Raw genomic sequence first — 24,731 nt, 5'->3', positions numbered from 1 at the left:
CTCTATGGGCCGGCCCGACCAAAATACATACATAAATTATATCGGCGAGTCGGCCCAAAAGTGAGTCAGCCCACTGGCCCACCAATTTGGAGCGCGCGCGCTGTGGAGCAATTCAATTGAATTCAATCATATATTGACATACCAAGGTGAAATTGTTTATGGTACTTCAGAGTGATGTCGTCTTGAACCCTATTAGGTTTGAAAAACAATCAGTCAAAATTATATTAGATCTATTGACACAAAGATATTGAGGCAATGTGGATATTTACATAAAAACACCACATTTCTTTTTCAATTTGACCCTTTATAAAAACATATATTCTACACATCCATAACAAATTTCAAGTCATTGGATCTATGGTCCATGAGGAGAAGGGTTTTAAAGGTTGTACCAGATTTGGACTGTACAGCAAAATCTATCATGGCGGACCTTATGGGTTCTTGAAACTTTTTTGTTCCCCATGAGAAATAAGGCATGTATACCAACTTACAGGCATTTTGGAGTAATGGGGTGCTGGGGAAATCATGTAGACTTTGGGAGTGTTCTATAGCGCCACCTATGGGGCTACATGGGCCACTAGCCGTCAAGGAGTAATGAGTGACCTATTGTATCATTGGGCCAAATGTAAAAAAATCAGGTCCAGGACTTTTTGAGCTATTGGGCCATTTAGCGGAGAAATATAATAATAAGAATAAGAATAATAACAAAAACAATAGGTTCCCCCCTACCGGAGGAACCCTAATTACAACTGAAACAGAAGTATAAAATTCCAGGGTCAAACATTAAAAACCAATGCTACCCTTTACTATTCGTCAAAAGCCCTTCACAGAAGACCGATATACAATAACTTCGAGAACAAGTGAGTGGCAAGAGATTCGAGATTGATTTCACTTTTATTGGTAAATGTGGATGCAGAGCTCTAACCTACGTAGCCCATTATCAACCAGACAGTCACTGGGATATCTTTTAAAAAGATTGGTTGGAAAAAAAAGCATTTTACTGAAAGCACTAACAGACATTTTCATAGCTTCAACATGTAACCGTTTTGGCTGAAGTCAGAAGGAGCTTGGGGGGGGCGCGGCAGAAATCTGGGGCGGCGTAGCCCACCCCAGAGCCCCCTGAATCCGGCCCTGATTCACTTTATGAATAGATTAACCATGTTGTACTCTGTTCTTTGATAGTTCCTTGACACTGTATAATATCATCCAATTTCTTAATGTACCAACTCCCAGACTTTGGTGCAAATAAGCGGCTATGGATTATTAATTAAATATAGCTTTCCTCTCATACAAACTTGTTTGTAGGCATTAGTTTCTCAATAAATATAAATAGTGCACTAAATTAGCTAGCTACACTTAACATTACATAAACGGGTCATCACTCACTTCGTAGCACATTGTTTTTGCTACATTCTGGCTTCTACATTTCTACATTTCTGCATCCGTCTACATCAAGTCTCTCCTGCAACCTTACACCCCCACCCGTCACCTACGGTCTTCTTCAGACAACCGCCTGGTGGTCCCACCGCTCAAGACTGCCCGGTCCCAACACAAGCTCTTCTCCTGCCTGGCCCCCCAATGGTGGAACCAGCTCCCCACCTCCATCAGGGACACTGACTGTCTTCCCGCCTTCAAGAAAAGGCTCAAGACGCACTTGTTCCGGGAGTACAACGGCACTTAGGAATGCTTGGCTGGACTTGTTAGTTGGTTTCCTCCAGGATCACAATGACTCTTATTGAGTGACTTGTTGCTCTTTTAGGTTAGATATAACGAAGTTAAGTCTAGTACTCGCTGGGAAATATTTTACTGTTGATTGTTCTTCTACAGGTACAGTCCTGCACTTTTATGGTTCATGTTGTTTTAATTTGTAACTTGTATAACTGCATGCTCTTATGGGTCTTCCCTTTTGGCACTTGTTTAGCTTTTTCACAATGTATGCTTCATGTTTTGGCTACTTGCAATGTTTGGGACTATCTCGTTGTTATGATCAGTGACCTATGCTCTTTTGTAAAACTCTCTCTTGGAAGTCGCTTTGGATAAAAGCGTCTGCTAAATGAATAAATGTAAATGTAAATGTAGCTAGCATCAAAAAATCTCGGCACTTTAAGATACTGAAATGTACTAGATGCCAGAAAATGGGCTAAGAATTTACACATTCTTATCTTGGCACAGCTCCATCATACAGTACAGTACAACTGTTCCTCAACAACGATGCTGCGGTTTGAAACTGATGCTAGCTCGCTAGTTATAACTAGCCTACATTACAGTACCATGAACGTAAAGGCAACCAATTGACGCAACTCTTTCTCTTTATGACTCTGCATGCAGCTAAATGGTACTAATTGGTATCCAGAGCCTCAACGCAAAAAAGTAAAACATCTTGACTAGCACTTTTTTAGCAAGGTTAGCTGGCCAAAACTCTCAAATATCTGGCTATCTGTTGCGTATGTGCAGTCTTTTGTTTACTAAGGTAGTCATAGCAACCCCAGGCATGGAAAGTCCATCTTCGCACTGTGATACCAATCAACCAATGGGGTTAAGGTGACACCGTGACATACATTGATTGACAGCTTACCTCATTAGTTTAAGGACAAGGAAATACAGAAATAAATGTACACAGACATAAATAAATACAGAAATATATGTAAACAGAAATAAATAAGTACAAAAATAAATAAATACAGAAATAAATGGCCATGTAAATAAATAAATACCTAATTAATATTTTTTCATACATTCTTTTAAATATATAAAAAAAAATTGATACATTTATTTATTTTTTCATTTATTTTTAATTTTGGCTGGTTTGGTCCTCCATAGATCTGGGCTGCACGGTCTAAGCTTATTAATGGTTCAGCTTGAAATAGTGTTGCCTGTTGGTGGAACGGCTTGAGGCTTAAGTCAAAGTTGAAGTTTACCCAAGTGAGACTTATTCGTGTTAGCGCGACTTGCGTAATGCGACTTGCGTAATGCGACTTGCGTTAGCGATGTTGATGGAACACCCCCCAGGCCTCTGATGTTGTTTACAGACTGGTAAACATGTCACTGATGAAGAGGCCTGTTGTAGGCCTACCTGTAATAATTTAGACCTGTCTTGTTGTTGATTTAGTATCAGATTATTTTGCCTGGTCGTTTTAATGCTTGTGTTACTCCTCTCGAGCTAAATCAAAGGCTAAGTCGTTCTTCGTTTTCAACAGACATTTATTCTCCAACAATGCCGTCAGAACTAAGAAAGTGTACACCAAAAGAAAATACATCTCTCATTCATTCACAACCCATGCTGAACATTTAACTATTTATTAATTATTCTCTTAAACAGATCTAAACATGAGTTGCCTCTCTGACGGCAGCTACAGCTTGTTTGGTTGCTGTAGCATCACCTGCTGCATCACCTGTAGAGTGGTGATCTATTAAAAGGTCTTGCTGTGAAGAAGCATGTGTGTAGTTACTGTTTCAGACACTAGGCGGCATCTGCCTGTTGTCATAGAGACCAACTAATAAATCACTAAAACATTGATTTTATATCAAGAGTGAACCCCTGGCCTGCATGAGTTTAGTCATGTTCTCAGACCCAGGTACATACCGGATCTGACCCAGGTAGATAAAGGATCTGACCCAGGTCCATACAGGACCTGACCCAGGTAGATACAGGATCTGACCCAGGTAGATACAGGCTCTGACCCAGGTAGACACAGGATCTGACCCAGGTACATACAGGATCTGACCCAGTACTAAAATGCGTGCTTCGGTGTAATGACTTTAAATGTTGCAGTGTTCTCGTGATAGGCTATTTAATCTTCCTTTACTGTCTTAGATAGCCTACCTCAATGATGTAGCCTACCTCCTTTACTTGGTTTTTAAATGATTTCAAATTATATTATTTGATTCTGAAAAAGGTTAATTCTGGCAGAATTGCCAGCGGCCTTTCAACAATTGCCAGCGACCTTTCAACAATTGTATTATTAAGAATGGTGATTCTTATCTAAGCTCGCTCCTTGTGTCTTTTCATGTAAATTGTCTGTTTTCAACGTATTTCCTTTTATTTCCATCTAGTAGCCTACACTGTTTTCCTTTCTACGTTACTCATCCTCGTTTTTTTGTAAAATTGTAGTTCCCAATTTTTGCAACAAAAAAAAGACAAAAAAGACAATGTAAACTTGACATCCCATAGTGTTAATGATTATTGTTTCTATTTATTTGATTTTATTATTATTTTCTTATTTATGTTGTGTAGCTCAAATTTACTGTTGATGTGTTTTAAATTCATACAAAATAAATAACAGTTGACCTTAAAAGCGTGCTTTTCCGTGATCCGGGTGCTTTGAGAGAACACGCCTCCTACAACACTAACAGGAAGACAGAGTGGCGCTGCATGACCCGACTCTGATCTGGATCATGTACATTTAATTAAAGCAAACCAGCTTTCGTACAGTTGGATTTATGGAAAATGTTAAGCCCATTTAAAGGACGTGTGAACTGTCATATGACTATGTAGCACCGAGGGGAGAAGTATTTTCAAACGTAAGTATTGCTATATATTTAGGATCACACGGCTAAGTCTAGCCTATTTGAATAGGCTACAGTACGGCTTCGTGGTAGTCAACTTTCAACTATTTGATCCCACAGATATTAGTTAATTAATCTGGTCGAGAAGTTCTGTAATTTTGTTGTTTTGACAACATTCCTTTGAAGGAAAACTGTCAGCAATAAAGCATTTATAAGGCCAGTTACAAATCAGTTGGTCTAATGTCTGACACGTTACTAATTTGATCTGTAGCTTTGTTCAGTCTTCCGGATTTTCCCTTACTGACAGCACAGCATAGGTTGCAGGAGGAACCGAAAACTGATGTTTTGAGATCTGATTGCTAACCGTAAAGCAGAAACGAAACCATACGTTGATGTGTGTGTGTGTTCTCTAAAGATACCAAATATGTTCAACTCTACAGGTGGAAACAGGCATCACATTGCCGGCTGGAACATTCACACACTTAGACACACATCCACATAGACACACACACACATCTACTTAAACACACACACACACACACACACACACACACACACACACACACACACATAGACACACACACACACCTCACACAAACACATACACATACATACGCTCACATAGACATACACACCTCACACACACATGTAGACACACTCCTCACCCACACACACCTCACACATACACACCTCACTCACACACGTACACACACACACACGTCCCGGTGAGGAGGCCATGTGGTGGTTCCAGCAGGGTTTGTGTATCCTGCCAGTGGCCCTGGTGGTGTGGACAGCAGCCACCTTCATCCTGGCCTACATCACAGCCGTGCTGCTTCGACATGTGGACCCCCTGGTGCCTTACATCAGGTCTGAGAAAGCACGTCCACCACAACCTCACCACACTCTCTCTGTCCCCCTCCACCACACTCTCTCTGTCCCCCTGCACCACACTCTCTTTGTCCCCCTGCATCACACTCTCTCTGTCCCCCTGAACCACACTCTCTCTGTCCCCCTGCACCACACTCTCTCTGTCCCCCTGCACCACACTCTCTCTGTCCCCCTGCACCACACTCTCTCTGTCCCCCTGAACCACACTCTCTCTGTCCCCCTGCACCACACTCTCTCTGTCCCCCTGCACCACACTCTCTCTGTCCCCCTGAACCACACTCTCTCTGTCCCCCTGCACCACACTCTCTCTGTCCCCCTGCACCACACTCTCTCTGTCCCCCTGCACCACACTCTCTCTGTCCCCCTGAACCACTCTCTCTCTGTCCCCCTGAACCACACTCTCTCTGTCCCCCTGCATCACACTCTCTCTGTCCCCCTGAACCACACTCTCTCTGTCCCCCTGCACCACACTCTCTCTGTCCCCCTGCACCACACTCTCTCTGTCCCCCTGTACCACACTCTCTCTGTCCCCCTGCACCACACTCTCTCTGTCCCCCTGAACCACTCTCTCTCTGTCCCCCTGTACCACTCTCTCTGTCCCCCTGCACCACACTCTCTCTGTCCCCCCCTGCATCACACTCTCTCTGTCCCCCTGCACCACACTCTCTCAGTCCCCCCCTGCACCACACTCTCTCTGTCCCCCTGCACCACACTCTCTCTGTCCCCCTGCACCACACTCTCTCTGTCCCCCTGCATCACACTCTCTCTGTCCCCCTGCACCACACTCTCTCTGTCCCCCTGCACCACACTCTCTCTGTCCCCCTGCACCACACTCTCTCTGTCCCCCTGCACCACACTCTCTCTGCCCCCCCCCCTGTACCACACTCTCTCTGTCCCCCCCCTGCACCACACTCTCTCTGTCCCCTGCACCTGGACCTGTAGAAGCCCAGCTGTGGTGTGTCTGCTGTTTCACACAGCGGTGGTGTGTTTTGTGTTGACAGCGACACAGGTACGGTGCCTCCTGAACGCTGCGTGTTTGGAATCATGCTGGACGTGTCAGCATTCTTAGGTAACTACCCCGTTCTCTCACGGTCCTGTATCACCCTCTCTATTCATGGAGCAGCAGTCTTTGTGTGAGTTAGACTACCGGAAACAGGCTGTTAAAAACTAAAAACATCCCAAATGTTTTGACTGACCATTGACCATGACCTTGGATATTTTGACAGGCATTGCGACCACTTATGTGCGCTACAAGCAGGTACAGGCCCTGACAGAAGACGAGGAGTACAAACTCCACAAGCTCAACCTGTTTGGTCTGGTGTTGGGCTGGATTAGCTCCTTTGGGATGTGTGTCGTTGCTAACTTCCAGGTCGGTGTTTATGCTGAAAGATAATAAAATATGTACTTAGTTTCTGTTAGTCTTTATTTGCTTATGATAATAAAAAAAAAAATATATATATAAAATGTATGTAATACCTGCATCACTATCACACCTATAACATGATTTTTTCTTTCTTTTTTTCTGTCTCTGTTGGTCTGTCTTTGTCGGCCTGTCTGTCCTTTCTTTATCCTATTCTCGCTTCCTTTTCTCCCACACTCTGTGCCACATGCCCCCCTGTCCAGAAGACCACCCTGTTCTCCATGCACCTGGTGGGGGCTGTGTTGACGTTTGGCGTGGGGGCGCTGTACATCCTGGTGCAGACGCTGGTGTCCCTCTACATGCAGCCCCACGTCCACGGCAAGACCGTCTTCTGGGTGCGCCTGGCTGTAGGAGTGTGGACCTTCTCCAGCATCATCAGCAGTATCCTTCTCTGCCTGCGGGGGGGGGAGGATTCTTCGATTGTCTCTCGAACAATTATAGATCGATGCCGAAAACTCAATAATCGGACATTTAATATAAAATGCCGGTAACAGTTTTTATAAGACCCCACTGTACGTTCCTTATGTTTGAACAGTTGGATTGTGAAAATAACGAACGTAAAATGTGTGTCGTACGTACATGCTAAGCTAGGCTCTACCTACTTTGTGAGTTATGGTGAAGATAGCTGAGTTTGAGAAATCGAAGGAGCATAGGCCTACAATCTAACCTGCACATCCTGGCTTAACAGCAAATTGAAGCATTTTGGCTTCTTTGAAGCTGAATGGAAAAAGGACCTGTTTAAGAGCCACACTATAGGCAAGTTGTATCTAACTAAATAAAACATTTGGGAAATGCAACAAACAAGAGAAACCAAATTTCACATTTCCAGTTGAAGGAAAAACGGTGGCAAGGTGAAACAGTAGTCACACAGTGATAGACAAATAATTATGTATTTTTAATGGGTTGTAATGCGTCAATTATGGTTTTCTAATGGAATGGCTCCTTGACCCTTGACCTCCCCAGTGTTTGTGTCGTCTGTCATCATGTACAGCAGTCTACCTGGGGTGGACGTGGCCCACAAACTACACTGGATCCCAGGAGAGACGGTGTGTGTGTGTGTATGTTTGTACGTGTGTGTGTATGTGTGTATATGAGTGTAAGTGTATGTGTGTGTGTGTGTGTGTGTGTGTGTGTACTAACCTTGTCTGTGTCTCCTCCAGGGCTACACAGCTCACCTCATCAGCACCATCTCAGAGTGGTCGCTGGCCATGTCCTTCATCAGCTTCTTTCTCACCTACATCAGAGACTTCCAGGTACATCCTCCTCTCCCCTCCTCCTCTCTCCTCCTCCCTCTCTTCCAGGTACATCCTCCTCTCTCCTCTTCCCCTCTCTTCCAGGTACATCCTCCTATTTTCTCCTCCTCTCCCTTCTTTCCTCCGCTCCCCCTTTCTCCTCTTCCCTCCTCCGTCCCCCTTTCTCGTTCCTTCTCCTCTCCTCCTCCACCTTTTCTCTCCTTATTCCTCCTCTCTTATCCTTCCCCTCTCTCATCCTCTCTCTTTACCTCTCCCACCTCAATGTCTAGATGTAAATGTTCTGTTGTATTACCTGGTGAGGCTGGTGTATCAATAATCCAGTCTGATGTTCATGTTTACCCTAACGCCTAAAAATCTATTATTTTATAAATCTATATGCAGAAAATGCTGTTGAACTTGTTTGCAAAGACGGATGACTGGAGTGACATTTTTGTGTTCTTTTCCTATTTCCTTTTCAAAGAAAATAACCTTGCGAGCTGACGTCAACCTACACAGCAGTCACCTCTATGATTCGCCGCATTATAGCATCACAGCACCCGTCAACCAATCAGAGACATCGCCGTTACTAGCAGGAAGTATCTAAAACTCAGGGACTGTGTTCAACTCTCCCAGTAATGGGGTTCACCTGACACATATATGACAAGTGGACATGGATTTACAGGAGCCGGTAAATCCACATTTCCACTAAATGTTTGTACTAAGAGAGTAGCTAGTCTATATTACTACTTTTTTACATTTGTAAGGCACATTCCCTGGAGGTGCCAAGAAATGTACAGGTAGATATACGTTAGGAAATTAAGTCGTCTACCTGAACAAGTATATTTTAATAGAATAAATCTTGCTCAGATGTTTATCTATTTTGATTCTGGAAGTAATTATGTTTCTCACTTTCTAACATTGCCGTTTTGTTATTTTGCTGCTTCACTTGTGACCAGTTAAGTAGAAATTTGTTTTTTTTCTCTCTCAATTGCCTACACACGTTATCTGAAAGCAAGGTTCGTTTTCTCAAAACTCTAAACACAAATCCAAAAGCTGACACACCAAAACACAGAACTCCACAAATCAAAACTGCTAAACGGAACAATCTAACAATCTAAACGGAATCTAATTTGAAACGTTGTCTTGAAATGACATGCAAACCAACAACTGAGTAGACATTTCTAACAATCAGACACTGATGTGCTCAGTGGGAAACACTTCTATCATACTGTAATCTTACCGTTTGAGTAAGGCTTTTGTATTTCCAGTGTTACACTGCATACTGGATGTACAGTAGCCTGTTGTAAACTGTTATGTTTTCCATCTGAACATGAGTAAAGATCGAACTATCAAGTGTGGTTTAGGACTGCACAATGAGGGAAAAACAGACGTGCTTATAAATGTGCTGGATTGGTGTAAGATAACGTACAAATGTTTTTGATTTTTGTGTTAAAGTTTTAGTGTTACTGTGTAAGCAACTGAGAGAAACTGTTAATATGTTGACAAGCCTTCAATTAATCACACTGCAGTATTATTCAGCTGTCAATAATTTATATCTTTCAAAACTTTTACAACAAGGCCCTAAATAGGGAAGATAATTAAGGTTTTGAATGATGCTGTTGTCAAATCTGTTTACACATTTTGCCACAAACCTGATCCAGCCAGCATTGGTTCTGTCCTCCAGTTCGGCAGGGTATAATTGTCGTTGACAAATCAGACTGGTAATCATGCACTGACATAGTGCATATTTAATATCACACCTTGTGCAAACCTGCTGTATACAAAAGACTTTACACACAGTCCCCAGTTTTATAGGTCTATCGCATCTGTCAAGTTGAAACAGCTTGCATTTCAATGTGTCTGAGCTGTCCATAAGGCAGACTAGGCTGCTAATTATTCTGGGTCATCATGAAATACTTAGCTTAATGACCACAAGCCCTTAAACCATTAAACACCTGCTACAGTGAGTAGGTTGAGTTCAGTAGGAACATTTGCCCGGAGACAAGCGCTGTAGAGATTTTTACAGTAAACATCAGTCGCAGGGAAGTGATAGATGATGGTTTGTACGTCAGAACATTGTCGACTGGTCATTGTGTCTTGCTGTCAAAGCCAGTGCTGGAGTACTGAACCAAAACACAAGGTGTCATTGTACAGCTTTTGTTGCTAACTGTACTAAGGGATGTTGTACCCAATCCAACGTATTCTATGTTTATTTGCCTTTGAAAGAAAACTGTCACCAATAAATCATTTTCAAACCACTCTTACAGTTCAGATCAACTGGATGACTGGCACATTGTTATTGTTCATTCTCCATTTATGTCATTAGAAGCAAACTAGATTTTATTATTTCACATTAAGTGCAAGACATTTGGTCATGAAATCCTTCACATTGTTTCAAAATAGCTAAAAATAACAAACATGTATATACAAACATTTAATTTAAAATATGAAATAATCATTTACAGTAACTTTTAAGTGTAACCATTTTATACCAAGCTTTCATAAAACTATAATAAATAGTTGTTTTTTTCCTTTACATTTTTGCAAGAGATGAATCTGGAGTGCGATAAAATAGAGAAATACTCCAACCACCCCAGTCATAGTAAACAACAGTTGTGTTGGCAAAGAGGAAAACAGCAGGTTACAACCTCTGCTTACAGCAGCAACACGTTCAGAAGGAACCGGAAACAGAAGGCCTGGAAGGTGCTGCCTCACACCATAAACCCTCTCAACCAGCCACTCTTGGCTTTCTCTTTTTTCTTCCTCTCTTGATACTTTGCTACTTTCTGCTGGAAGAAACCTGTAAAACAGAAGAACAAATTACTGGTACAGAGGCAATGCTTAGAGAATATCTCACCTGAGATTTGGTCATACATTTTCTAAATATTTTCCTGTGAGTGTAACATGAGTGAAACATGAGTGTAACATGAGTGTAACATGTCGACAATCCCTTGTGATCCGTTTCAAGCTTCCTAACGTTCCAACATGAACCCAAACATCAAGAATCTACCTTCATGTGTCGAGGGCTGCCCCTCTTCCTCCTGGATGAAAATGTCAAACATCTGGGTTCTGCAGAAGTCCTTGACAAACTGACGGTAGGTCTTTGACTCGGTGGCGTTGTAGAAAGATTTCTTCTGGAACACTCTGGACTGGCCGTTGGCGCTGCGCTTCATGTGGGATGAGAAGTGGCCCACGGTCTTCACAAAGAAGGAGAGGAAGGCTTCCGACACCACTCGGTTCAGCACCTCCGGGGCTGCGCGTCAAACACAGCCAGAAGGGGTCAAGGGTCAGTCACTCACACGGCCAAAAGGGGTGAAGGGTCAGTCACTCACATGGCCAGGAAGGGTCAAAGGTCAGTCACTGACACGGCCAGAAGGGGTCAAGGGTCAATGTCAAAACACATATACACACACACACACTGCATTTACAAGTTGTTCTACTATTTTAAGATCTTAGAGACCCAAAGACAATGGTGCAGACCGGTACAGAAGACGAGTAGAAAATTACATTGGACAGCAATGGTTACTGTAGACGGGCCCCAAAGTCATTTGAAATTGTAGTTTGCCGACCTCAAGTAAGTTTATTTTCAGCCCTCAACTCACCAGACTCTCTGGCATGGGGAGTCAACAGGACGAAGCATATTCGAAGCAAATCCACACAGTGGCCTTAAGTGGTGTTCTGGCTGACACAGCGGGGTGAACACAGAGATAATACAGGGCTAGTGCCCAGTGTTTGAACTCATTCAATATCTCCACTACAGTTACGTAGGAACAATCACCCCTAACAGGTGCTGATCTCGACACCCTTAGGTTTCACTGATTAGAAATCAACATTGGGTTAGGACGTAGAAAGAAGTGGAGATTTTAAGGGTATAAAAGAGAAGACAGAAGGAGCCGATCTTGAGTTCGGTACCCAAGGCCAGGCTCAGTTTGTTGGGATTTTGACTTTTGCGAGACTCAAACTTTTTGCATCAAACCCTGCTGAGATTCCTGACCAGTTTTTGGACTTCAAATTGGACAAACTTGGATTGAAAAAAAATACACGACAGAACCCCCAGCGTCCTAAAAACCTGTCTTCCAGTCTCCTAGATACATTGCTTTTGTCAGTTCAGCATATTTTTACACAACATGAGCCCTGTGAAGCAGAGCCATCCTCTGGAGCTTGAGTCGAGCTGTGGTCTGTCTGACAGAGACACGTTTCCACACAGATGGACTATTTCAGGCTCTGCTTCCGGGATGAACCAAAAACATGAGTCAGGGTGAAGCGTCACTTACTGGAGGCTGTAGTTTTGGAGGAAAGTGCGTGAAGCAGTTCTTCCTGAAGCTTCACTGGGAGGAGCGAGTCCTCGTCTCCCATCTGAGTCAGAGAGGAGGGGGGGCAGACGAGTCAGAGAGGAGGGGGGGCAGACGAGTCAGAGAGGAGGAGTGTGAGAATACACACTTGCAGGAACAGATTTGAGGTATCGTGTCGTGTCGTATGAAGCAGGAGGAATGTTGTGGCGCCTGGCTCCTGAAAAAAAATGCTTTGAACTGGAACACGCTTGTGAACACATTTGACTAACAAATATCTGGAGTTACCAGTTAAGTACAGGATATGGAAATACTTGGTCCTACTCCTCTCTATAGGCTCCTATTGGCTCACCACAATTCCATGAACATATAAATTCTAATCCTACGTGAGCTAAAATTTCTTATAAACAATATTTCTTGTTCATAAAATGTTCCTAACAAACTCAAAATCCTGTATGAAATTGTGTCTGACTTCTATGTACAGTAGTAAAGTAAAAACATTTTTTAAAGAGGAAGACAGAGAGTTACCCCTTGTCCATGAGGTGTCACACAATGTAATGTTAGCAGAGCAACGCACAGGGGGGATTTGAACCTGTGAATTCCTGTCAAACACACTACCACTGAGCTATACACATCCCCAATAGTCCAGACAGGGGTGAGGAGGGGTAAAGGTGTTAGACCAGACAGGGGTGAGGGTGTTAGACCAGACAGGGGTGAGGGTGTTAGACCAGACAGGGGTGAGGGTGTTAGACCAGACAGGGGTGGAGGAGGGGTGAGGATGTTAGACCAGACAGGGATGAGGAGGGGTGAGGATGTTAGACCAGACAGGGGTGAGGGTGTTAGACCAGACAGGGGTGAGGGTGTTAGACCAGACAGGGGTGGAGGAGGGGTGAGGATGTTAGACCAGACAGGGGTGAGGAGGGGTGAGGATGTTAGACCAGACAGGGGTGAGGGTGTTAGACCAGACAGGGGTGAGGGTGTTAGACCAGACAGGGGTGGAGGAGGGGTGAGGATGTTAGACCAGACAGGGGTGAGGAGGGGTGAGGATGTTAGACCAGACAGGGGTGAGGAGGGGTGAGGGTGTTAGACCAGACAGGGGTGAGGAGGGGTGACGGTGTTAGACCAGACAGGGGTGAGGATGTTAGACCAGACAGGGGTGGAGGAGGGGTGAGGATGTTAGACCAGACAGGGGTGGAGGAGGGGTGAGGATGTTAGACCAGACAGGGGTGAGGAGGGGTGAGGGTGTTAGACCAGACAGGTGTGAGGAGGGGTGACGGTGTTAGACCAGACAGGGGTGAGGAGGGGTGAGGGTGTTAGACCAGACAGGTGTGAGGAGGTGTGAGGGTGTTAGACCAGACAGGGGTGAGGAGGGGTGAGGGTGTTAGACCAGACAGGGGTGAGGAGGGGTGAGGGTGTTAGCCCAGACAGGGTCTGTACCACCAGGGACCGCTGCTGTGAAGGAACCAGGAGGATCATGGGAGGGAGGTGATGGTTCAGTAATCTAACTGCTCCACAGGGTTCTGACAGGGATCTTCATACGGCCTCGTTTTTGTCCAGACAAAACATGTCCCTGTGTGTGTGTGTGTGTGTGTCTGGTAATGTGAACGCTAAAGCATGTATGGATGATGTGTTTTTGTGTGGCTGTGACAGTGAGTGTTGTAGGAAACACTTACACTGGTGATGAATCTACTCTCTGCCCCAGCTGACAGATCCACAATCAGCATCTGTTTTAAAGACAGAAAAACACATCACGTCATCAGTCTCAGCACACACACACACACACTACAAAAGACGAACGCAACTAATAAACACACAGAATACATTTAAAGACACAAGGAGTACAAACTAACTCACCACCTCCTCCATAACCTCTGACAGTGAAACTTTTCTCTGAATACTAAGACTTGTGATCATAAACACACAGGCACACACACACACAGGGCAGACACACACACACACACAGGGCAGACACACACACACACACAGGGCAGACACACACACACACAGGGCAGACACACACACACACAGGGCACACACACACACACACACACACACACAGGGCAGACACAGACACACACACAGGGCAGACACACACACACAGGGCAGACACACACACACACACACACACACACACACACACAGGGCAGGCACACACACACACACATAGGGCAGACACACACACACACACACACAGGGCAGACACACACACACACACACACACACACACACACAGGGCAGACACACACACACACACAGGGCAGACACACACACACACAGGGCTCTGTACTATGTAATTGTGTTAGTCTAATAAGTGTCAGCCTCCATGTCTGTGAGACAAACAGGAGCGTCTGAAACACCACAGTACAGCCTGCTGTCCTCTCCACTGGCCTCCTGGATACACGCTTACAAAGATATACTTACAGCTCATTATGAAGCTTCTACGTAACAAGTGTTACCACACACATTTAAAACAAGAAGCAGACAACACACACACAGATACACACTCACATCGCTGTGGTCGTGGATGTTGTCCAGCAAGTTTTTCTGCACACCCAGCAGGTAGGGGGTGGGTGCCATGACGACGTCTATCAGCACCGTGGGAACAATGGAGATGAAGGTGTGCTGCCATGAGAATGGGTAGAGCAGCGCTGCTACCGCATGGAGCACCTGGGACAGAGTACTGGACACACACACATACACACACATACACACAGCATTGTTACAGAAAGCCTCTACAAACCGATAACCTACCCAGAGTAGACCAACAACCTTCATTCCACCAGTACACCAGACGCACGCGGTCAGTAGCCTACCTGAGCTCGTCGGCAGTGAAGACGACCCTCCTCTCCAGCACGGTGGCAGCAAACACGGTCAGCACCTCCTCGTCTGTCAGCAGACCAAACAACACCCTGAAGTCCACATGCTCCAGCCACGAGTCACAGGGACGCGTCAGCCTGATGATCTGAACACACACAAGCAGATGCACATATATATTACATATATATACAGTACCAGTTGAATTGAAGATACACACCAATTGAATGGGAAAATGTGTCCAAACCTTTGACTGGTACTATATATACAAACACACAGACAGACGGTGTATGGTTCAGTGACAGGGTTCAGTGACAGGGTTCAAAGTCACTCTGCAAAACAGGCTGATCCTTCCTGTCAGGGTGAACTCATACCTCCAATAACTTCAATACCAACAGCTGTCTGGTAGCCACATAAACACTCATTCTCCTACAGACACCTGGATGTGTGTGTTTGAGTGGCGCCACGTTAATAATCTTGTTTCTCAGAGGTCGGTCCACACCATATTACATTTTACATTTAGTTATTTAGCAGACGCTGTTATCCAGAGCGACTAACAGAAAGTACAGGGACATTTCCCCTGAGGCAAGTACGGTGAAGTGCCTTGCCCAAAGACACAACGTCATTTTGCACATTTTTCGAACCGGTAACCTTCTGATTACTAGCCCGAATCCCTAACCGCTCAGCCAGCTGACTCCTTTTGACCATGTACCTGTGTACAAACACCACTCCACCTCTGTATCAGACCTCTGTGTGTGTGTGTGTGTGTGTGTGTATTGTGACAACCCTCAGTCAGGTGATCCGGGGAAAGTCCCATAAATTCCCGCTCTCCGGCCGGCTCACGAGGACCACAGCTGCACCTCCTATTACACTAATTGTTACCCCACTCGTCTTTAGGCTAGTATAGCTTACTATGTGTATCAGAGGTTTAGTATCCTGTATTGTATATTATTTTGTATATTTAGGAGCTTTATTATATTTTTGCTTATCATAGGTGTAAATTATGTTTAGAGTACTTATATGTTTATGTTATGCCAGGTAGCTTTGCGTTGTCTGGTCCTAAGAATTTCAATGCCCAGTCTGACTTTATGCTGTTCTGTGCATCTGACAATAAAAGACTTGAACTGGAACCATCAGGACGAGCCGCTGGCTGAGAGCTGGTCAGTACTGAGGAGCAGGGAGAGAACAACCATGGTGAGAGCTGCAGCTGGTCAGTACTGAGGAGCAGGGAGAGAACAACCATGGTGAGAGCTGCAGCTGGTCAGTACTGAGGAGCAGGGAGAGAACAACCATGGTGAGAGCTGCAGCTGGTCAGTACTGAGGAGCAGGGAGAGAACAACCATGGTGAGAGCTGCAGTGGACGATATCTGGTCATGCCCAAGTGAGCTCCTTGGTTATCTATATATACATGTGTGGGTGTGTAGTGTGTGGGTGTGGGTATGTGTATATATGTGTGGTGTGGGTGTATGTATATGTGTGTGTGTGTATATGTGTGTGTGTAGTTTGTGTGTGTAGTGTGTGTGTGTGTATGTAGTGTGTGTTTGTGTGTGTGTAGTTTGTGTATATTTGTGTGTGTTTGTGTAGTGTGTGTTTGTACATATGTGTGTGTGTGTGCTCTCACCTGGGTGCCAGACTCAGGGATGAAGCTGGTGATGTTGACGGTGTCTCCTGGGGCAGGAAACGGCGCCTCTCTCAGACTCTGCATGAAGGGGTAGATCATCGCCACGGAGATCTGCCTTCTCTTCTCCACCTCGTCAAAGATCTGCTCACACAAATGCAGCGCTCTCACAAACAGCCCTGACGTCGGCACAGCGTGAAAATGCTCTGCTTTTTAGTCTTAATGTTTTACCATTTTAAAAAGGTTTCTATACTCTTAATCAAACCTGCATTTTCATTTGCTAAGTTGTGTGTGTTTCCAGTAAAGCTATGATCCATTATCTAACAAGCCAAAACTAGACCAGCCAGTTTCAGACAACGCTGCACAGTCAGAAACACACCCACGCAAACTCACAGACCCACAGGACCTGTTGACTGATTAAGTGCATTAGCGTTCTGCGTCATTCACATTTTTTGGGGGGAAAACACAATCCAGCATTGAGGGCACATTTTACAATGGGATGTGTATGTGTGTGTGTGTGTCTCACCTTGGAGAACAGTCCGAAGCAGGCCACCCTGCTGATGATGCAGTAGGCTTCAGGAGGTCTGGCCCCTCTGCCACCAGGCTACAGCAGGACACATCCCACAACAAGTTCACATCCCACAACAAGGTCACATCCCACAACAAGGTCACATCCCACAACAAGGTCACACATCCCACAACAAGGTCAAGTCCCACAACAAGGTCACATCCCACAACAAGGTCACATCCCACAACAAGGTCACACATCCCACAACAAGGTCACGTCCCACAACAAGGTCACATCCCACAACAAGGTCACATCCCACAACAAGGTCACACATCCCACAACAAGGTCACGTCCCACAACAAGGTCACATCCCACAACAAGGTCACATCCCACAACAAGGTCACATCCCACAACAAGGTCACACATCCCACAACAAGGTCAAGTCCAACAACAAGGTCACATCCCACAACAAGGTCACGTCCCACAACAAGGTCACATCCCACAACAAGGTCACATCCCACAACAAGGTCACACATCCCACAACAAGGTCACGTCCCACAACAAGGTCACATCCCACAACAAGGTCACATCCCACAACAAGGTCACATCCCACAACAAGGTCACACATCCCACAACAAGGTCAAGTCCAACAACAAGGTCACATCCCACAACAAGGTCACGTCCCACAACAAGGTCACACATCCCACAACAAGGTCACATCCCACAACAAGGTCACACATCCCACAACAAGGTCACGTCCCACAACAAGGTCACATCCCACAACAAGGTCACATCCCACAACAAGGTCACATCCCACAACAAGGTCACACATCCCACAACAAGGTCAAGTCCAACAACAAGGTCACATCCCACAACAAGGTCACATCCCACAACAAGGTCACACATCCCACAACAAGGTCACGTCCCACAACAAGGTCACATCCCACAACAAGGTCACATCCCACAACAAGGTCACACATCCCACAACAAGGTCACGTCCCACAACAAGGTCACATCCCACAACAAGGTCACATCCCACAACAAGGTCACACATCCCACAACAAGGTCACACATCCCACAACAAGGTCACATCCCACAACAAGGTCACATCCCACAACAAGGTCACACATCCCACAACAAGGTCAAGTCCAACAACAAGGTCACATCCCACAACAAGGTCACATCCCACAACAAGGTCACACATCCCACAACAAGGTCACGTCCCACAACAAGGTCACATCCCACAACAAGGTCACATCCCACAACAAGGTCACACATCCCACAACAAGGTCACGTCCCACAACAAGGTCACATCCCACAACAAGGTCACATCCCACAACAAGGTCACACATCCCACAACAAGGTCACATCCCACAACAAGGTCACATCCCACAACAAGGTCACACATCCCACAACAAGGTCAAGTCCAACAACAAGGTCACATCCCACAACAAGGTCACATCCCACAACAAGGTCACACATCCCACAACAAGGTCACGTCCCACAACAAGGTCACATCCCACAACAAGGTCACATCCCACAACAAGGTCACACATCCCACAACAAGGTCACGTCCCACAACAAGGTCACATCCCACAACAAGGTCACACATCCCACAACAAGGTCACATCCCACAACAAGGTCACATCCCACAACAAGGTCACATCCCACAACAAGGTCACACATCCCACAACAAGGTCAAGTCCAACAACAAGGTCACATCCCACAACAAGGTCACACATCCCACAACAAGGTCACGTCCCACAACAAGGTCACACATCCCACAACAAGGTCACGTCCCACAACAAGGTCACACATCCCACAACAAGGTCACGTCCCACAACAAGGTCACACACACAAACACTCGGCCTACATCTCACTGTCAAGTACTTCTGAAACGTGTCATTCACTAGTAACCTCATGCAGTATCCACTCACCAGTAACCTCCTGCAGTATCCATTCCGTCTGCTGCCATCCACCTCTGTCAAAACGAAGGAGAACGTCTCACTGGGAGGAAGGGAGAAAGAGAGGAGGGTTACTGCCACCTCACTCCACACTGTAGAGTCTAGAGTAGCTCTATAGGGTCTTTATCCCATCTTCAACTAGAGTGCCTTCTAGCAGAGAGCACACTGTTCTAGGCCTGGGCGGTATGGCCTCAAATGTATATCACGATATAAAAGCGCTGACGGTAACGCTATATATCACAATATATTAGTTTTCCTTCAAATGTCTAGTCCATTCGTTTGAATATATAGTGCAGCCCTCACCGCTGCACTCGGCCGGATTCGGATGGGGTACGGCAGGCGTGTCGGGGTACGGCAGGCGTGTCGGGGTACGGCAGGCGTGTCGGGGTACGGCAGGCGTGTCGGGGTACGGCAGGCGTGTCGGGGTACGGCAGGCGTGTCGGGGTACGGCATGCAAGTTGAATTTTTCCAACTTTCGTAAGGCTTTGCCACGGCAGAAAAGCCAGATTAAATATATATATATATCGAAGGCCTTATTCATACCGGTATATTTTTATACTGTTCATACCATCCATCCCATACCATTTTTTAATCGTTGGACTAAACCTAGTGTCCCCTTTCTCCTCTCCCTCCCTTCGGAACGTTTCACTTTTACAACAAAGCACGAGGGAGAATAACAGTGCTCCCTGTGCAGGAGCTGTGAAACATCGATTTTCTAATTGGTCGTACACATCTGTGCGGCCTAAAAAGGTTAACTTTTCTTAGCTTCTACGTCTGTATTATAGAGCAGTAAAACCCGCCAGCAGCCATTTTGAACATGTACGCAATTTAACGCAGTCGTACGTGAGATGAGATGAAAGAAACGTTAAGACAAGGCCCGTACTAATAGGCCTACGCAATAGTGTGATATGGTTGTGACGCAAGTCAACTGGTTGCAAAAGTTGCTTCAGACACACACACACAAACGAATGTGTTCCCGCTGAACAACATCCTGCCTCAGCCTCCACTCTGCTGTAAGGTTGGAGAGTGGGTTGTAGAGACACGCACACACGCACACACACACACACGCACACAGACACACACACACACAATGTTACCTGTGGTACTCTGTGAGAGGGGCCCAGTTGACTCCTTCTGGGAAACAGAACAGGGGGATGGCCTTCAGGGTTCCCTCCTCCTGCTCTCGCTGTGAGCGCCCCAGCTCTGCCAGCTAACACACACACACACTTCACTTACCAAAATCAGCACTATTAAACAAAAATGTTAGGACACTTTTTTCCTGGCAGCATACATGTACACATCTTGTTGATACGCACAAGTAAACATGTGTGTGTGTGTATTCCTGCGTGACAGCAGACCTTCGGAAACTGGTAGGTGATGTGAGGCTGGTAGACTCCCTCCTTCCTCTGCAGGCTGACCACCACCAGGTACTCAAAGAACGCCTGTCCGCTTGGGAGCCCAGGTAGCTGGGGAGAGGAGAGGGCCGGGGCCCTGGACACCGGAGCCCCCCCGTCACGGCCTAACACACACACACACCACAACACCGCTTTGGAACGCTGGAAATAAATACTGTATGGATATTTACGTACGTCTGGTGTCAAAAGATGTTGACAGATTGCTGTAACATGAAATTACAGATTCAGAAATTGAAAATTAGGCGTCAATGTAGAATGAGACTATAAGTACCAACTGCCAACTTGGTCGGTGAGAAATGCAGTGCATGTTGTTGAATGTTTTCACTTCCATATTTAATGTTTCCAACGTCTATTGGTTTAAAGGGGAAATGAATTATTGTTACAGGGACTGTGCTTAAGAAAGTGTAGGATCAAGCCTCTTGAGACTGGCTCTGCAGCATAGTGGATAGGATACAATATTGTTCAAATTCAGCTTCAGTAGATTTTGAGGAACCAAACAGAAGCATGCATGTCAACCTCAGAGCGAAACAAACATACTGACAGCTGAACCAAGTAGAAACGAGTCCAGGAAGTGGTATGTCGAACAGGCCTGTCTTTCATTGCGATGCGGTGCCATGGAGCCTCAGTGAGAACAACAGAAACTAGCTTCACCCTCGTATGTTCAGAACTCCACACGCGTGTTTCTGACTTCCCCACACGGCACACAAAGACGTCTGTTAACAACAGCACACCGGCACAATACGTGTTCTGTCCAGGCTGTCCAGTATTGTCCAGGCTGTCCAGTATTGTCCAGGCTGTCCAGTATTGTCCATCCCAGCTGTCAGACGGTGATTCCTGGCCTTTGTTTACTCTATTGGCCAAATGTTAACTTGACCAACAGACAATTGTCAAACTACATGACAAACAATCCTTCCCTCCATCCCGTGGCCATAAGAACAGAACGTCAGCAAAACGGTGACATAACCAGTATGGCTAGGTGTTCAAGGAGCATGTCACTGAACAACTTGAAATGTCAGTCAGATGAACACACACACAAAAAACGATGTGACAATGTGGCTGGAAAAAACATCTTACACATTTCGGATGTGAAGAAGAGAAACTATTCAAGGCTGTTTGTGTGTTTGTCTCAGTAAAGTCTGGTTTCTGAAATCTTTCTGTTTTTCTCCTCACCTGCAAATAAACTAGTGGGTGAGCTAAGTTGATTTATGGGGTTAAGAGTTTGTGGTGAGTGTCGACAAAAGGTGTTTGTTTACAAGTGTGTGGTGATGCAAAGTGTAAAACCGGTTATGTCAGCAATGTCTCAGATTTTGTGCATCCTGTCAGTGAGGATCACAACCAGGTTGTTCTTATTCGTAAATACGTTTTGTGTTCTTGAGTATCTGGCAAAAGATATTAAACTAAACTCCTCACCCCAAACTTCATTTGAAAAAAGTAAGTGAAATCAAAACTAATGGAAAGACTAGGTGTAAGGTAAGGTGCTCACTGCCAAACTAAATACTTACGTCCTTGGTTGATCTTGTCATGGAGGGATGTGAATATGGAACTGAGTCGTTTCATTGGCCCGTGGTCCCTCGTGTCCACTTCATCAGACATCCTGGAAAGGAGGGGGGGGGGGGGAGGCAGGGGGGGTCAGACATGGTGGGAATCTACACACTTACCCCTCACACTTCTAACATGCCAACTTTCACTTAGAAATACATTTCCTGTTGGAAATTCCAAGAAGGATGAAGGGAGTGTTTCAAATCTTGATTAGTGTTACAGGCAAAATAACAATTGAACATCCTTGAAACAAAATCAGTGACAGGCATGACTAACTCCCTGTTCAAAGGCTACCAGGGAAAGCAAAAAACTGAGTGAATAATAATACAGGGGAGCACAGAGTAAAGAAATCTGAAAGCTCTAAACATTGAGCTCACTGCCTGCCTGACAAGGACAAACAGCAGTGAGATAAGACTGTCACGGCCAGAGTTAGGTCACAAACTTGAAAGATGGGGAGGGGATTCTTAAAGGACATATTTTGCTCTATCCCTAAATGTGATTTATTTGACTGAACACAGTTTACTGCAGTCTGCCCTCCTTGGAATCAACATTCAATAGTCACATGCTGAACAACATAATTCTCTTAGTCCCGTATGATGTGATAACAATCTGTAATGTAATCTTCACAGGGAAATCTTCACCTTTTGGCCCTGGGAGAAGAGAAATAAGCATGCTACTACATCAACACACATGATGACTCTGTTCAGTTGGCCAACAACCGCAGGTCCAAAAATACCCTTTAGAGGTTACTCTACCAGCAACAGATAACCTACTCTGTGGTGTTATCTAAAAACTAGGGCACTAGCCGCATAACTCAACCGGTCTCTACTCATCACAACTGTCAATGTGAACGTAGAATAGTTGTATGCGAGAGGGCCAAACGTCGCTGACACCCTACCCTCTGTCACGTGGCAGCTCTATAGATGAGGTGCTGCCTTGAGGCACTCAGTCCTTGTTTTTCATGTTCAATTGAAGTGTACCCAACCAAATACGTGAGAAGTGACCTTTCAGAACAATGTGAAGACCTTTCCAGTGTTCCATCAATGACAGTTCAGTGTGTACTATGGATGTCCTCTCTGTTTTCTCTTTATGGAGGCTTAAACTAACCAGAGCAACAGATCAGATAAAAGTTGATTTTTACTGGAAGTCTTTTTAAACTTGAGGTTTCATTTGGTGTGGTACATTGTACTGAAAACACTTGAAGAGCCCATAAACTTCGTCATTCTCTATTGTTTGAAGCCCTGGGCCTTAATTTGAGCCTAATTCGCCCCGTAACAAAAGTATACCAATTTGTCAGTAGTCTGCGACAGCAAATCATGTTCACCACATTGGGGTTATGCAAATACTGTAGGAAAGAGGTCACCAATAGCCTACACTACATCAGTATGACCATGTTAATTTAGACGTCTGGGCTGACCCGTAGCCAAGCACAGCGGTTCAGTAGCCGACTCAATGTATTTCAGATAAAGTGAAAAAATTCAAAAGAGCATTTTCCAAAATATCAACATTCCTAGTTTAGTGGTATACACCCAAGACTGACATCAACGACTTCAGAAACAGTCAGATAAATAAAGTCCGATAAATCTATACTCACTTTCTTTTTGGGTCTCGCTGTGAATGTCAAACTTGCACTCCTATTGACCGTCTGACATCCAGAACAAGACGTGGCTACAAGCGGTCAGCCTGCAGGTGGACGTACTGTTTTAGACCTCGATCGAAACGTTTGAGAGAAACTTGAGGAATGACTACTACCTGAGTAAAACCGTAAATCCTATTTAAGAGCTGAATATTAATCCCTATTGAGTCATGAAGTAGTTTCCGCTTTCGAAGCAGATGCAAGCGTTTTCAAAGCTACCCATTGAGAGAAACACTGCGGAATAAGAGAATAGATCCCTTAAGAAGTTAGACTACGAACACAGGAAAGACAGTGGCATAGCAAGAAGCACACCCCTTTTAATCGTTACCTAATTTTAAGTGACGATTCTTATGCTGTGACGTTTCTTATGCAAAAACAAGTGAGGGAAGAAACATTGCATTATGTGTAGCCTTGCCTAAATTATTTCTTAAAGGACAAAACATTAGACTCATGCCAGTTAATATAAAATAATGTGATTTAGATTTTCTTCAAAGGTTCAAATGAAAAGAAGCTTTGCATTCAATAGATTGTGGACAGCCACTCAACTTTACAACAGTACTGTATAGACTTTTGGAGAGTTTCCACCCCCTGGTGTAGATATAAGTAATGAAAAAATGGGCTGTGAGTACCACGTTCCAACTTATATCATCTTTGATGGGCCTAGTAGTTTGCCCACTGGGCCGGATCCTGGTCGGTCCGTGTACCTTGTGGCCATTGGTTTTTCTATTTTGCAACCCGTGTTGACAAACGCAATATAGGGCCGTAATATCGTTTTGTCATTTTAGTAACTCAAACACACATTTAAGTATTACGGCTTGTTTTTGGTTGTTTCGGGGTTTTTTAAATAATGAAATAAACATATAACACAAATGGTATAACGAGCCATTAATCGTTGTTTTGAT

General features: G+C 44.9%; 2 protein-coding genes across 2 annotated transcripts; one reads left to right on the top strand and one right to left on the bottom strand.

Annotated features, from left to right (window-relative positions):
- The first annotated feature begins 5,146 nt into the window (after positions 1 to 5,146).
- dram2b (DNA-damage regulated autophagy modulator 2b) lies at positions 5,147 to 10,310 on the top strand. The gene is made up of 7 exons (XM_047025856.1): positions 5,147 to 5,373; positions 6,396 to 6,463; positions 6,621 to 6,763; positions 7,018 to 7,195; positions 7,778 to 7,860; positions 7,975 to 8,067; positions 8,528 to 10,310. Exons 1-7 carry the CDS (start codon positions 5,243 to 5,245, stop codon positions 8,648 to 8,650), a joined length of 819 nt encoding a protein of 272 aa, XP_046881812.1. The 5' UTR covers positions 5,147 to 5,242; the 3' UTR covers positions 8,651 to 10,310.
- dennd2db (DENN/MADD domain containing 2Db) lies at positions 9,068 to 24,157 on the bottom strand. The gene is made up of 13 exons (XM_047025817.1): positions 23,788 to 24,157; positions 22,157 to 22,248; positions 20,598 to 20,758; positions 20,337 to 20,449; positions 19,213 to 19,282; positions 17,294 to 17,371; positions 16,771 to 16,911; positions 15,149 to 15,297; positions 14,844 to 15,015; positions 14,009 to 14,059; positions 12,321 to 12,402; positions 11,057 to 11,299; positions 9,068 to 10,846 (listed from the first exon to the last, which is right to left on the bottom strand). The coding sequence occupies exons 2-13, from the start codon at positions 22,245 to 22,247 to the stop codon at positions 10,758 to 10,760; spliced, it is 1,440 nt and encodes a 479-aa protein (XP_046881773.1). The 5' UTR covers position 22,248; positions 23,788 to 24,157; the 3' UTR covers positions 9,068 to 10,757.
- Positions 24,158 to 24,731: the final 574 nt, after the last annotated feature.

This window comes from Hypomesus transpacificus, chromosome 9 (genome assembly GCF_021917145.1).
Source record: "Hypomesus transpacificus isolate Combined female chromosome 9, fHypTra1, whole genome shotgun sequence".
Taxonomy (NCBI): domain Eukaryota; kingdom Metazoa; phylum Chordata; class Actinopteri; order Osmeriformes; family Osmeridae; genus Hypomesus; species Hypomesus transpacificus.
Note: the sequence above shows the minus strand (reverse complement) of the source record. Positions and strands in the feature narration are given on the sequence as shown.

Excerpts from the sequence above, each read along its gene's own strand:
- dram2b (XM_047025856.1), top strand. The coding sequence starts at position 5,243 with ATGTGGTGGTTCCAGCAGGGTTTGTGTATCCTGCCAGTGGCCCTGGTG. Across the intron at positions 7,861-7,974 it reads ACTGGATCCCAGGAGAGACG|GGCTACACAGCTCACCTCAT; the intron begins GTGTGTGTGTGT and ends TGTCTCCTCCAG. Across the intron at positions 8,068-8,527 it reads CCTACATCAGAGACTTCCAG|AAAATAACCTTGCGAGCTGA; the intron begins GTACATCCTCCT and ends TCCTTTTCAAAG.
- dennd2db (XM_047025817.1), bottom strand. The coding sequence starts at position 22,247 with ATGTCTGATGAAGTGGACACGAGGGACCACGGGCCAATGAAACGACTC. Across the intron at positions 20,759-22,156 it reads TGACAAGATCAACCAAGGAC|GCCGTGACGGGGGGGCTCCG; the intron begins GTAAGTATTTAG and ends TGTGTGTGTTAG. Across the intron at positions 15,298-16,770 it reads TCCCTGAGTCTGGCACCCAG|ATCATCAGGCTGACGCGTCC; the intron begins GTGAGAGCACAC and ends GTGTGTGTTCAG.